The sequence below is a fragment of the Sycon ciliatum genome, chromosome 3, assembly GCF_964019385.1.
Source record: "Sycon ciliatum chromosome 3, ocSycCili1.1, whole genome shotgun sequence".
NCBI classification, from domain to species: domain Eukaryota; kingdom Metazoa; phylum Porifera; class Calcarea; order Leucosolenida; family Sycettidae; genus Sycon; species Sycon ciliatum.
This window is the reverse complement of record NC_088645.1, coordinates 43,120,993-43,136,308: the sequence shown is the minus strand read 5'-3', so window position 1 is coordinate 43,136,308 and position 15,316 is coordinate 43,120,993. Positions and strand designations below refer to the sequence as shown.

At 46.9% G+C, this 15,316-nt stretch overlaps 1 protein-coding gene across 3 annotated transcripts in view; it reads right to left on the bottom strand.

Annotated features, from left to right (window-relative positions):
• The window catches only part of LOC135812296 (mitogen-activated protein kinase kinase kinase 7-like), a 214,904-nt gene that overhangs the window by 182,340 nt on the left and 17,248 nt on the right, over positions 1-15,316 (bottom strand). Inside the window, exon 6 of one of the 3 annotated variants that reach the window (XM_065325672.1) lies at positions 12,583-14,477. The exons of the other annotated variants lie outside the window; for them this stretch is intronic. Coding sequence (XP_065181744.1) covers positions 13,881-14,477 — 597 coding nt within the window. The 3' untranslated portion in view covers positions 12,583-13,880. Of the gene's footprint in view, positions 1-12,582; positions 14,478-15,316 lie in introns of those variants that run through there. 3 annotated transcript variants of the gene reach the window in all.

Below are 15,316 nucleotides of genomic sequence, written 5' to 3'. Positions count from 1 at the left end.
ATATGGCCTAGTCTACACCAGACGGCCATTGCTGCAAGCACAGGTATCCTTCTATTTATTTTTGGTTAGAGACCAGAAAAGTGCAACCGACATCTACAAACACAAACAAACACAGGTGTACCAGCCCGCCTACTGAAAGATGCAGCCAGTTCACTTGCGCCGTCCCTAGCAACCCTTTTTAACATCTCCTTCGAACGTTGCACTATCCCGCAAGAGTGGAGGGACGCAACAGTCACCCCCATCCACAAGAAGGAGAGCAAAACCGAGCCCTCCAACTATGGACCGATATCGCTGCTCAGAGTGACGTCAAAAGTGCAAGAGAGGATAGTTCCTGACCGGGTCTCCAAGCACATCCAACCTCACCTCCCCAACGGCCAATCCCCGTGGCTGCAATTCCTTTTCTCTTATTGGCCACAGGCCATCGTGAGAATAATAGATTTCAAACATACACACAGACACACACACACACACACATACACACGCACACACACACACACAAACACAATTTTACTTCTACTGATGTTGTATGTATACTTGTAAACTGCCAAAACTGGTCACATGGGTCTCCCAGGGTAGGCACTTCAGGCGGTTTTTCCAAAATCAGAAATACTCATATTTCTTTCTTGTATCCGATTCAGATAGGTTTAGGAAGACTCCACAGAATATTTTGAGCAAAAAGAAAGACTTGGCACAGAGATACAGCCATCCAAAGTCGGAGAATTGAATAACGTCAATTTCAGTATTTCGACGGCACCAGCAGCATATCAGAAATTGGCAGGATTTGCTTCAGTGTCTATAGTGGCAAAATACCAGGCTCGCTGGAAGCAATTTCAAATTTGGACTTCACGGAGAATTTTCAAAGTGTTAGGAAATTTGAGGCCACATGCCACGTACTGCTCTTTTCTCTCCGAAACTCAACACTTGCAAGCCAGATATGAAAGAAAGAAAAAATCATCAGTCACACCACCGGGACTCGAACCAGGGACCTTGCTATTCGCGAGCAATGCTCTAACCAACTGAGCTACAGTATGACTCTTATCCACAGTGATGGTAAATCTATCCTTCTTCGATCAATCAATATCTGGCTTGCATCATACTGGCAACTCACACCAATCAAGAGGGCCCTCGGCCATTCGCTTGATATCATGGGGAGCGCATCAAACTATGTCCACTGCGAGCAAATACAAATTGCAATTTCAAATTTGGACTTCACGGAGAATTTTCAAAGTGTTAGGCAATTTGAGGCCACATGCCACGTACTGCTCTTTTCTCTCCAAAACTCAACACTTGCAAGCCAGATATGAAAGAAAGAAAAAATCATCAGTCACACCACCGGGACTCGAACCAGGGACCTTGCTATTCGCGAGCAATGCTCTAACCAACTGAGCTACAGTATGACTCTTATCCACAGTGATGGTAAATCTATCCTTCTTCGGTCAATCAATATCTGGCTTGCATCATACTGGCAACTCACACCAATCAAGAGGGCCCTCGGCCATTCGCTTGATATCATGGGGAGCGCATCAAACTATGTCCACTGCGAGCAAATACAAATTGCAATTTCAAATTTGGACTTCACGGAGAATTTTCAAAGTGTTAGGAAATTTGAGGCCACATGCCACGTACTGCTCTTTTCCGCTGGAAGCAGGTCAAAATAACCAGATGAATGCAGAAACAGCATGGTTTGGAAAAAACTTCGCATTTTTCATCCGTCCGGCAGCTCAGACGAAGATATCGGGTGTGGTCACCATTGCAACTCCATAGCAACAACATAGCAACTCCATCGCAACAGCATGAAAACAGTGCAGAGAAGCCTTTGGAAAAGCATAAGATGAGACTTTGAGGTAAGATAAAGTAACCACAATAATTCAGTGCCAGAACACATTGTTGCTACGTGTACAGTATTGACGTGGTGACGAGTACGGAAGAACAATGAGCCGAAGACTGAGCAAACTAGAATTTTACCGGGTATTTGACGGAAAGAAATGACAAACTATTACATGTAGAACATCGTCTGCAAATTTTTGGGACTACTGAAACTTCAGCAACTCCAGCATGAGAGATTTTGTGCATAGAGTGTGTGCTGGATTCTTGGTATAATAATATCACCGTCAATGCTTTTCTTGGTCGCTGGAAGCCACCTGCTGATCAGCTGTGATTTGTTCCAAGCAGGCCATTTCGATGTCAGCTCTCTTGGTCCAGTCGCCGAAGTGTTATAATAATACTGTCCTACTCATCGCCTGCAGGAGAGGACGACTGCTCCGATGAGACTCCAATAACACCTGGCAATATTTTTTCTTGCGCAGCCATGCGCATGGGCTCCGACGAACAAGGACTACTGCCGGGAGGACGCAAGCCGCGGCTCGCTTTCAAAAACACCTCGCATTATTTCTTCTTGCGCAGCAATGCGCAAAGTGTCGGACGAACGAGGACAACTGATTCCGAAAGCAAATACGACGTTGAAGACGATGAACTATATGGCAAATGCGTGCAATCAAGTGAAATGCCCGAAAAATCCTTGCCGATTTTGCTCGAACTGTACGTGAGTTCAAAAAATTGCCGCATCAGGACGTATGTGGGCTCAAACGAAAGCTGAGGGCCTCAGCTAAACGCTGCGCCACACGAGGAGGCCCTGTGCAGCGGCCGTGCAGCTACAGATCGATCTATGCATGTGCCTTTCCATGGGGGCAACGCATGTACGAGATTCAGCGTTAGCACTTTTTGACAGGTCATGTCACGTGACTGAAGTGCCTACCCAGGGAATGGGGAGACAGAATCAAAAGGAACATGGAGAGACTCAACATGAAACAAGACAATACCTTTTCGGTTGGCTTGGTCTTTGAATTCTGACTTGGTGTCCCATCCGAGGCGGATTCAGATGAGCTTGCAACTGTAGTAGCTTTGGCCTACAAACAGCAGAGACATATGATCAAGTAAATGTCTGTACCAGCATTCGTAAGAGATAGCGAAAACCCGTGTTTGAGTACCTAGTCCCAGCATAACACAAATCCACTGGAACATGCTGCAGCAAATATGGCCTAGTCTACACCAGACGGCCATGGCTGCAAACACAGTTATTCTTCCATTTTGGTTAGAGACCAGAAAGGGGGCCACTGTCCTTCACAACTACAACTACAAACACAAGCACACACAGACAGACAGACACACACACACACACACACACACACACACACACACACACACACACACACACAGACACACACACACACACACACACACATACCGTAAAGTCGAGGATTTAAGCCGGGCTTATAAGCATATAAGCCGCATTCTGCATCATGCTTTAATGCAAACCAGGCTTGTATGGAAACCATGCTTATATGCACCACCAAGAGTACATAAACCAGAGTGTGCAACTCGGGATGGTTCCTGTGGGAGCGTAATTCGTGCACTACGTCATTTCTGACAGCATGGTAAGCCACAGGTACGGTGAAAAGTTGCGTAACCAGTCGCAGTGGTGCAGGTCACTGAGTTTGTCCTGGTTTCGGTTTTTTGATACGGATAGCCTGGTGACTTTACTTGTCGGTGAATGTATGCAGCGTACACAGTCGCACAAAACACTGAAATACTGATACTGGACGTCTAAAATCAAGCAAACTTGGCTGATTTCCGGGCTATGAAACATGAAAATTTGAGCTGTACTCAAGTCGCGGCTTGGCTGACCTAATCAGGTTGACGTAGTGCACGAACTGCGCTGTTTCAGATCTGATATGCACAGCTGCACACTCTGGTTTATGTACTCTTGGCACCACTGATATTTTTACCAGGCTTGTATGCACGCTTCTACACGCGACACGTGTAGATCTACCACTGACTACCGGTATGGCGGCAGTTTTACTATGCACCGTACATAGCGCATGCACTCTTGACCTACCCGATCCGCGCTTGCATATAAGCCAGGCTTCTACGTGCGACAGGCTAATATGCATTTGACCCATTTGATTTTCAGGCTTCTTATAGGCCATTCACAACGGGCAAACTTCCTTTTATCGTACCGTTTCCAAGGATATTTACTCGGATACGATAAACTTGGACACACGCGTGCAACTGATTTTTTTATCTTGGCCGAGGCACCTTTGCTCGCGATTATCTTTGCACGCCATGAAAAGTGTCAGTTGTTGAAAGTGCGTACTGCAAATGCAGTGCTTGAACAAAGGAAAATTCAAAATTTAACATTTCCCGGCATTTTCAGGGGGTCACTATGGATACATTGACGGTTGCAAAGTGTGCCCAGCACCGTGTGAACTGAATCACTGTTTGCCAGTGTTATCTTGATCACACGCGTGCAAATGTTTGCACGTCGTGTGAATGTCCTATAAACGCGATGTGCTTGTATGCAAACCCGGCTTTTATCCGCGACTTTACTGTATATGATACAGTCAACTTCGCTAATAACGACTGCGGATATAACGACCATTCGCGAATAACGACAGAATTTTCATGCCCGGAGCAAAGTCCCATCCAACTGTGACACATATAATGAGACTTCGGGTATAACGACACTTCGTGAATAAGGACACTTTTCTGATGCCCCGCCGAGTGTCGTTATAAGCGAAGTTGACTGTATATACACACACACATACACACACTTGTCCTTTTTTGTACTTGTTGCTCACTGCCAAAAATGATCACGTGGGTCTCCCTGGCTGAGGGGAGAGAGACTCAAAAGGAATCTTGGAAAGATGACTCAATTGGCTATTGAACCGTCCAACGGCCGACACCCCCTGAAATCCCCAAAACTCTGGGTGGACTTGAAAATGATCCCACTCATGGACTCACAACACCTCAGTAAGAGGATGAGGAAAAGGGACACACACACATACACACACACGCGCGCGCACACGCACACACACACACACACACACACACACACACACACACAAACATGCACACACACACACACACAATTTTACTTCTATTTCTACTCAATAAAACCTTCGTGACATGATGTTTCAGCTGATCCTGTTTATTGCCATCCTTAAACTGATACTTGTATGTATTCGTGGTAACTGCCAACACTGGTGGTCACATGGGTCTCTGTGGGAGAAGAGAGCGAGAATCTATAGGAACATGGACACCTAAAACTAAGCAAGACAATACCTTTTTCTTTGACTTGGTCTTTGAAATCGGCCTTGGTGTCCCACCCGAGGCGGATTCAGATGAGCTTGCAACTGTAGTAGCTTTGGCCTATAAACAGCAGAGACTTATGATCAAGTAAATTTCTGTACCAGCATTCGTAAGAGATAGCGAAAACCAGTGTTTGTGTACCTAGTCCTAGCATAAAACAAATCCACTGAGACATGCTGCAGCAAATATGGCCTAGTCCACACTAGACGGCCGTGGCTGCAAAAACAGTTATCCTTCTATTTTAGTGAGAGACCAGAAAAGTGCAACCGACGTTTACAACTACAACTACAAACACAAGCACACACAGACAGACAGACGGACAGACAGACAGACAGACACACACACACACAAACACACATACACACACACACACACACAAACACAATTTTACTTCTACTGATGTTGTACGTATACTTGTAAACTGCCAAAACTGGTCACATGGGTCTGCCAGGGAGTGGGGAGACAGAATCAAAAGGAACATGGAGAGACTCAACATGAAACAAGACAATACCTTTTCGGTTGGCTTGGTCTTTGAATTCTGACTTGGTGTCCCATCTGAGGCGGATTCAGATGAGCTTGCAACTGCAGTACCTTTGTCCTATAAACAGCAGAGACATATGATCAAGTAAATTTCTGTAGGGCAGGGAGCAAGAAACATGGGTCGCCATTTTTGCGTCATGGTAACCGGACATCAGTATGGTTGCTGACGTCATGGGCACATTGTGTGCGCTGGGGTAAATGTGAGTGGCAACACTGACAGTTGTGCGGCACCATGCCTGCGTGAGGACACAGGGCAGCAGAGACAGTTGTGCGGCACCATGCGCCCGCAAGGACATGGGGCGGCAGAGGTAGGTGTGCGGCCCCACGCGCCTGCTAGGACAAAGGGCGTCGGAGACAGTTGTGCGGCACCATGCGCATGCAAGGGCATGGGGCAGCAGGGGCAGTTGTGAGGCACCATGTGCATTCGAGGACATGGGGCAGCACGTACCCGCGGCGGTGAGCTGCAATAATGCTAGCTGTTAATGAGCATAAACGCTGCGCTTTAATGCGACACACATACACACACAATTTTACTTCTACTTATTTTGTCCGGATACTTGTAAACAGAAAAAAAACTAGTCACATGGGTCTCCCAGGGAGTGGGGAGACAGAATCAAAAGGAACATGGAGAGACTCAACATGAAGCAAGACAATACCTTTTCGGTTGGCTTGGTCTTTGAATTCTGACTTGGTGTCCCACCCGAGGCGGATTCCGATGAGCTTGCAACTGTAGTAGCTTTGGCCTAGAAACAGAAGAGACATATGATCAAGTAAATGTCTGTACCAGCATTCGTAAGAGATTGCGAAAACCCGTGTTTGTGTACTTAGTCCCAGCATAACACAAATCCACTGGAACATGCTGCAGCAAATATGGCCTAGTCTACACCAGACGGCCATGGCTGCAAACACAGGTATCCTTCCATTTTGGTTAGAGACCAGAAAGGGGGCCACTGTCCTTTACAACTACAACTACAAACACAAGCACAGGCAGACAGACAGACACACACACACACACACACGCACAGACACACACACACACACACACACACACACGCACAGACACACACATACACACACACACACCTTGGACCTTGGACGCGCTGCCATATTCTGGCTATGCGAACCCCATGGGGGGGGTTGAGCAGGTTCGGAACAGTAGGGGCGATGACGGGATAGGTCCTGTGGTCTACTGAAACGCCGACCGCAATTGCAAACGATGCAGAAGGAGCTACGGTCTGTGTTGGTTGCTCTGGCCGAGCCACGGCTGCACTTGTGACGTTTCATGCCTTGGCGCGATAGCACACAGCGGTTGCAGCGGGCGCAGTGGAAGCTGCAGCGTTCGCAGGACATATTGTTTGTAACCGGTGACTCAAGTGTGTCAGAAGATGCCTCTGCTGGTGATGTTGCTGGCGAGCACTTGTGTCGGGCAAATCCACCCTTGCTCCGGAACCATCTGTCGCACTGATCGCAGTGACAGCTTCCTGGCTGTTGGCTTACGGGTAGGGCACGCGTAGCTGTACACTTGTGTCGCTTCCTGTCACTTACACGACTGAAGGAGCGGTGACAAGTTTGGCACACAACCGGTGATGGTCGAGGTCTGTTCTGCTTGTCTGGCAGACAACGGTAAGCCTGGCGCCATTTGGAGCGAGAAGAGGTGGCCACTTCATACCAGTCGTCAAGTGGTTTGACGTCACTCCGAACACAGTCTCGCCACCTTTTCCGCGGACCATGGGCAGGTCTCTTGTTTGGAAACGAACCGAACAGTAGAGCCTTCGGGATGCGCTCATCCTCCATCCTTGCCACATGACCAAGCCACTCAAGGCGACGTCTGCTGAGACGACACTCCATGTCCAAGGTATCTCCCCAGCGCTCCAGAACTTACAATTAGTTATCCTGTCATTCCATACATCTTGACGACTGATGCCCAGAAGGGTGCGGACACAACGGAGATGAAAGACAGACAACGCATGAACATCAGCCTGAAGCGGTACCCAGCATTCGGACCCATAGAGCAGAGTCGACAGCACACAAGCATTGTACGCTGACCGTTTGATGGATATTGTCAGTGTTACATCGTGGAATATTGATTTCTTCAGAGCGCCAAACGCTTTGGCAGCTTGTACACACACACACACACACACACACACACACACACACATACCGTAAAGTCTTAAGGAGGCTCCCACCCAAAGAAGTAAAAATAAAAGGTCCATGGACACCCTGTTTTTTATGCATAGAATGGTAGAGTGATGTCTCTTCTTCAATTTGGTATAGTTTTTAGGTAGGGTCACCAGGCATATAAGAGGTATTCTGGTGTATTTAGTGAGTGTACAATTTCTTGATTTTCGGCAAAAAAATGGTAAAAAAATTTGCTTTTTGACCCAAAGAAGCCTCCTAGAAGGAGGATACTAAGCATTTTCTTCATCATATGTTTAAAAACCACATTTGGAGGTATCTTGGATACACAAGATAGACTGTGTCTTGGTTTTGCCCTTGGCGAGCCACTTTTTCGAAATTACGGGTACCGAAATTTCCATCGGGTGCTGAATTGTGAAATGGTTCAGCCTGCAACATTTTGTCCGTGGACATGTTGATTTTTGTGGCTTTCTGTGATCCTTGAGCCCCAAGGAAACCGATAATGGACAGTTTTGATGGTGTCACCAGGCACTTTAGGCCCCTACCAAACAATATAGGTATCAAAACATGGTATTTTTAGGCCAATTCTGAAAATAGCATTTTTAGAAAATCTGACCATTCTTGCCTTCTTGACTAAATATCACTACCAATGACATGGTAGTATGGTAATATTATTTTAGAAGAAGTTATTTTCATGCTGCAACTTCCTTTGGACATACCAGACAGTCTGTGGGTTGGAAAGGTACATGCATCATTACATGTATGTCATGTAGCCTTCAGTCCTAGCACATTGATATACGAGTAGTGTACATGTACATGTAAGGCAGCGAGGTTTCATAACAGCCTCGACCATGAAACTGGCACATGAATAATGTGAAAGCAGGCATTCAAAATAAGGCACACTAAACACTCACACGCGTGCGCACGCACATATACACACCCACCCACATGCACGCACTCTCGTGCACGCATCATTGTAACACTACTAGACCATAGTAGGACTTAGTGTAAATAAAAGCATGAAGACCAGCCACTGCACTGGGCATGCATTTGCTGGTTGTCACTTGCGTTGATAGCAGCAGACTCCAGAAAAACATCGCATGAAGGGCAATATGCATCTACACACGCTGGCGTGCACACATACGATATACATGTAGTGTACTGTCATGCTCTCTCGGCAATTCTTTTTGTGTCTCAAATACGGTTCACAAATGCGCATTCACATGCAACTCCTGTACTGTAAAGCCATTACCACACTGTCCTTGCGGACACCAGAGAGGAGAGGCATACAGAACCAGCACCGTGAGCCTCCCCCCCCCCCCTTCCACACCTAGCTTTGCACACGCGCGCACACATGCACGTGCATATACACATATATGTACACAGACATTTGCATGCACATGCACACAGTGCACTCGTGGGGACATGTGCATAACCCAGATCAACATTGCGTTCGAACCCACACATGCGGGCACGAGCACGCGCGCACACACACACTCATACACATGCCCAACGCTGAAGCGAGGATAGCGAACAAACTACGTTAGACATAGCAACTTGTGCTCGGATTACACCTTTCAACAGCTTGCACACACACACACACACACACACACACACACACACAAGCGCGCATGTGCGTGCGTACACACACACACACACACTCTCGCGCGCGCGCGCGCGTACACACACACACACACGCGCGTACACACACACGCGCGCGCGCGCGTACACACACACACAAACGCATGTACTTGCGCATACTCGGCATAGGAAAGGATTCAAAATAATCAACCACAGGCATTTACCCAATACACACCTGAATGTGCACATCTTAGTTGTGGCATCCCCATTTTTACAAAAGCAGGATTTAGAAGTTCGTCCCTGGTTCAGAACACAAGCTTCTGTCCAGCGTTTTCCTTACACCATCAGTGCAGTACAGTGGTTGACACGAACCTCATTCCTACAGGGGCAGTAGCCCAAGTTCAGCAGCTCTGAGATGCGTCGTCCACTGAGCTCAGGATACTCTAGGATCCACAGAAAGTTTCAAACGGCACTCGTGCGACTGGAGCTGCAAGTGGGTCCACTTACCAGCGAGTGGGCAGCCACTTCACGCTCCACAGGTAGTCCATGCTAAATTCCAGTACCAGTACTAGTATCACTACGTTCGACATCGATGTCTTCACTGACTTCACCTGCTTTTCTCACCCTTCTTCGTCAGTAATATTATTTGTTCTTCGTGGCCACATCGTACCGCTTCAACAAAGTTTTCAAAAAAAATCAAGCAGCGTAGGAACTGCCTTTGTTTTGCATTAGCCATGGCCAGTGATTCTTTCCAGCGTAGAAACAGCCACGGCTACAGAAACACTGCAACGAGTAGAACTACATCCTGGAACAATTGCGAGCACAGAGAAATCAAAAAACTTATTTCTGAACAACAGCTTGTTTTCACATGGAACACAACATTTTTTGAATCTCGCGGCAAAAACAGATTTCGGAGGTGCCCTTTTTACACTGCTCTGCACAACTGTTCGGAGCCTCCTTAAGCTTATAAGCATAATTATAAACCGCTTTCTGCATCAGGCTTTAATGCAAACCAGGCTTTAATGCAAACCAGGCTTTAATGCAAACCAGGCTTTAATGCAAACCAGGCTTTAATGCAAACCAGGCTTTAATGCAAACCAGGCTTTAATGCAAACCAGGCTTGTACCGAAACCATGCTTATACCGTAAAGTAGCGTTGATCCGCCCCCACGCCATGTCGCTTCCCAGCTGGGTTTTCGGCAGGGGGCGGGAATTAGATCAAGGCTGTCAAGTGCAGTACGATGTGCAACAACGTAGAGGATCAGACTCAATGTGCTGGATTGTGCACATTTTGATCCTGGATTGGCAAGTATTGTGTACAGCAGTGCATGCGTCGGTTCAACATCGTATTTCGTTGTATACGCCGAAGTCGCTTCACAAGTAGAAAATCGACAGGGGGCGGGAATTAGAGAGGAGGCGGTTCAACGGTACTTTACGGTATGCACCACTGATATTTTTGCCAGGCTTGTATGCACGCTTCTACACGCGACGCGCGTAGATCTACCACTGACTACCGGTATGGCGGCAGTTTTACTATGCACCGTACATAGCGCATGCACTCTTGACCTACCCGATCCGCACTTGCATATAAGCCAGGATTCTACGTGCGACAGGCTAAGGCTGTGTTTACATGAGAAATTTCAACCCGGGTCGAGTTCAGCCCGGGTTGAAAGTCTGTACGATAGACAAAAGAGGTGAGCGTTTACATGAAGACAGTTGACCCGGGTCAAATACTGATATGCCGCCAAAAGTCCACTTCTACAGTTCTGTATGGTCACGTGAATCCGTTCGCGCGAAATTTGCATCTGCAGTGCCGTTCAAACCTGGCGCGAGATACGCACAGAAGTACGTTTGTACGATTTTCTTGACCCGGGTTGATTTCAACCCTCCCCTTGGGGGGAGGGTTGAAATCAACCCGGGGCGAAATTTCAACCCGGGTCAAGCGCAATGCGTCATGTAAACGCGCAATTCATTTTATGCACATGGCGGGTTGAAATCTGACCCGGGTCGAACTCAACCCGGGTTGAAACGCCTCATGTAAACACCGCCTAATATGCATTTGACCCGTTTGATTTTCAGGCTTCTTATAGGCCATTCACACGACGGGCAAACTTCCTTCTATCGTACCGTTTCCAAGGATATTTACTCGGATACGATAAACTTGGACACACGCGTGCTACTGATTTTTTTATCTTGGCCGAGGCCCCTTTGCTCCCGATTATCTTTGCACGCCATGAAAAGTGTCAGTTGTTGAAAGTGCGTACTGCAAATGCAGTGCTTGAACAAAGGAAAATTCAAAATTTAACATTTCCCGGCATTTTCAGGGGGTCACTATGGATACATTGACGGTTGCAAAGTTTGCCCAGCACCGTGTGAACTGAATCACTGTTTGCCAGTGTTATCTTGATCACACGCGTGCAAATGTTTGCACGTCATGTGAATGGCCTATAACCGCGATGTGCTTGTATGCAAACCCGGCTTTTATCCGCGACTTTACGGTATATGATATATACACACACACATACACACACTTGTCCTTTTTTGTACTTGTTGCTCACTGCCAAAACTGGTCACGTGGGTCTCCCCGGGAGAGGGGAGAGAGACTCAAAAGGAATCTTGGAAAGATGACTCAATTGGCTATTGAACCGTCCAACGGCCGACACCCCCTGAAATCCCCAAAACTCTGGGTGGGCTTGAAAATGATCCCACTTATGGGCTCACAACACCTCAGTAAGAGGATGAGGAAAAGGGACACACACACATACACGCACACACACACACACACACACACACACACACACACACACACACACACACACACACACACACACACACACACACAAACACGCACACACACACACAATTTTACTTCTACTTCTACTCAATAAAACCTTCGTGACATGATGTTTCAGCTGATTCTGTTTATTGCCATCCTTAAACTGATACTTGTATGTATACGTGATAACTGCCAACACTGGTGGTCACATGGGTCTCTGTGGGAGAAGAGAGCGAGAATCTATAGGAACATGGACACCTAAAACTAAGCAAGACAATACCTTTTTCTTTGACTTGGTCTTTGAAATCGGCCTTGGTGTCCCTACCGAGGCGGATTCCGATGAGCTTGCAACTGTAGTAGCTTTGGCCTATAAACAGCAGAGACATATGATAAAGTAAATTTCTGTACCAGCATTCGTAAGAGATAGCGAAAACCAGTGTTTGTGGACCAACAGTGCTGGTAACTGAAATACGACCCCCTGAGCGGTGCGCTTACATCGCAAAGATACAACACGGGATGGTAAAGCTACGAAACAGAGACAGCTATAATGTGAACCCACCGCTCAGGGGGTCGGATTTCAGTTGCCGACACTGTAGTTCCAGCATAACACAAATCCACTGGGACATGCTGCAGCTAATATGGCCTAGTCTACACTAGACGGCCGTGGCTGCAAACATAGTTATCCTTCTATTTTGGTCAGAGCCCAGAAAAGTGCAACCGACCGCTTCAAATACAGGTAGACTCCCTCTAATTCGAATACGGTATAATTCGAACTTTCCGTGTAATTCGAACTTTTTTTGTCGTACCGATCTTCTGCAAGTCACTTCAAGTCAAAATCGAATGCATAATTCGAAGTACGAAAAGTGCGCCGGTTGGATAATTCGAACCCAGTCTTCGTACAGAAGAGCTGTTTACAGTACATTGGCTATGTCCTTTGAACGCTTATTTCGAAGTGAGATTGAGTTGATACTTCTTATTCGAAGTTCATTCTTTTCTCCTTCTCTAGCCAAGAGTAGCTCAAAAATCGATCAATGGTCCGCTGCAGGATCGACTATAGCGTTCAAGAAACCCACCTTCTCTCGAAATTTGATTCAAGCCCGTGCGAGGCAAATTGCAAAGGTTTGATTGAAGACGACTTCTTCCAGGTGGCTGACTCTCTTCGCGGATCTCGATGGCCTTTCTTGCCGCGCCAGCTCGTGCGCGGAGATGTTGGCGCACAACAACACCATTGTCGTAAATATTGTCGATGCCTATGCTTCACTTCCGTTCTTCAGAAGGACGTGCTGCTGTCCGACGGCCTTTCATGACGCGGATTAGGCAGCGCAGTTTTTTCCGTTACAATTGTTTCAGGAAAGCTGCAGTGACTGTTACTTCTTCACTAGAAGATGGAGATATTGTCAAAATGATTTTGTGTCGATCCAGTATTTTGATGATCCGTTGTACATGACCGGTACGACCACCTATGTTTCGTTGATATGATGCAAATAAAAATGTGCAAAAAATATTCAGCATGCGATTTCAAGCATTTTGACATACATAATAATGCATGGGGCTGCATTTGGATAATTAGAAGTTCTGGATAATTCGAAGTTAGGGCCTGGCAATTTGAGGTTCGAATTAAAGGGAGTCTACCTGTACAAACAAACACACTTGTACCAGCCCGCCTACTGAAAAAGGCAGCCAGTTCACTTGCGCCGTCCCTAGTAACCCTTTTTAACATCTCCTTCGAACGTTGCACTATCCCGCAAGAGTGGAGGGACGCAACAGTCACCCCCATCCACAAGAAGGGCAGCAAAACCGAGCCCTCCAACTATCGACCGATATCGCTGCTCAGCGTGACGTCGAAAGTGCAAGAGAGGATAGTTGCTGACCGGATCTCCAAGCACATCCAACCTCACCTCCCCAACGGCCAATCCCTGTGCCTGCAATTTCTTTTCTCTTATTGGCCACAGGCCATCGTGAGAATAATAGATTTCAAACACACACACACATACACGCATACACACACACACACACACACACACACACACACACACATACACACACATACACACACATACACACACACACACACACAAACACAATTTTACTTCTACTGATGTTGTACGTATACTTGTAAACTGCCAAAACTGGTCACATGGGTGTGCCAGGGAGTGGGGAGACAGAATCAAAAGGAACATGGAGAGACTCAACATAAAACAAGACAATACCTTTTCGGTTAGCTTGGTCTTTGAATTCTGACTTGATGTCCCATCCACGGCGGATTGAGATGAGCTTGCAACTGTAGTAGCTTTGGCCTATAAACAGCAGAGATGTATGATGAAGTAAATTTCTGTACCAGCCAAATCGTAAGAAAAAAGTTGATTTTCTATGTAAGGTTGCGCTCACACGACAAGAAAAACTTGCGAGGAAGGTTGTATATTTAGCACTAGGGGAAGTCACCTATCATCAGTTGAGCTTGAGTAGGCTGAGGAAGATTGTGCTTGAAGAGCACCACTTATATGGTGCTCTCCAAGCACAAACATCCCCAGGCATACAAACTTAACAGACGCTCCGTTTCCAGCGCGACAAACACCTCATGAACACCAGATAGCAGCGTGAGTCAGTGTCGCTCATGGACGGTGAGAACAGATATCGAGGACCCTCGGTCATTCACAGCGCTGTTACCTCCAAACCAGCTCGTTGCAAGACCGGGCACAACAGTACGAAATAGTGGTTGCGACTTCGGCGATCAGCGTGCCTGAGCTTCTGCGAGACTACTGGGAGCACAAGCGGTACCCAATTACGTGTGATGCAAAATTCACGTGCGCTGTTCGTGCAATCTGTGGATTTCTCTCAAAACCTGAAGCCCCAGCGAATTCTTGTGGAGCGCAGTCTGTGGGTGCAATCTGCGGATTTCGTTGAAAAGCATGAAGAGCACAGTGAATCCTTGTGGCAGCAATATGTGGCCCGATTTCCCTGAAAACGGATTCGCTGTCCTCTTCATGTTTTTTCAAAGAAATCCACAGGTTAGCGCCCACAGATTGCGTCTCTCATGGATTCGCTGAGCTCCTCGTTTTTCTTTCAGGGAACTTGGGCCACGGATAGCGCCCCACACGGATTCACTGTGATCTTCATGTTCTTTTCAGAGAAATTG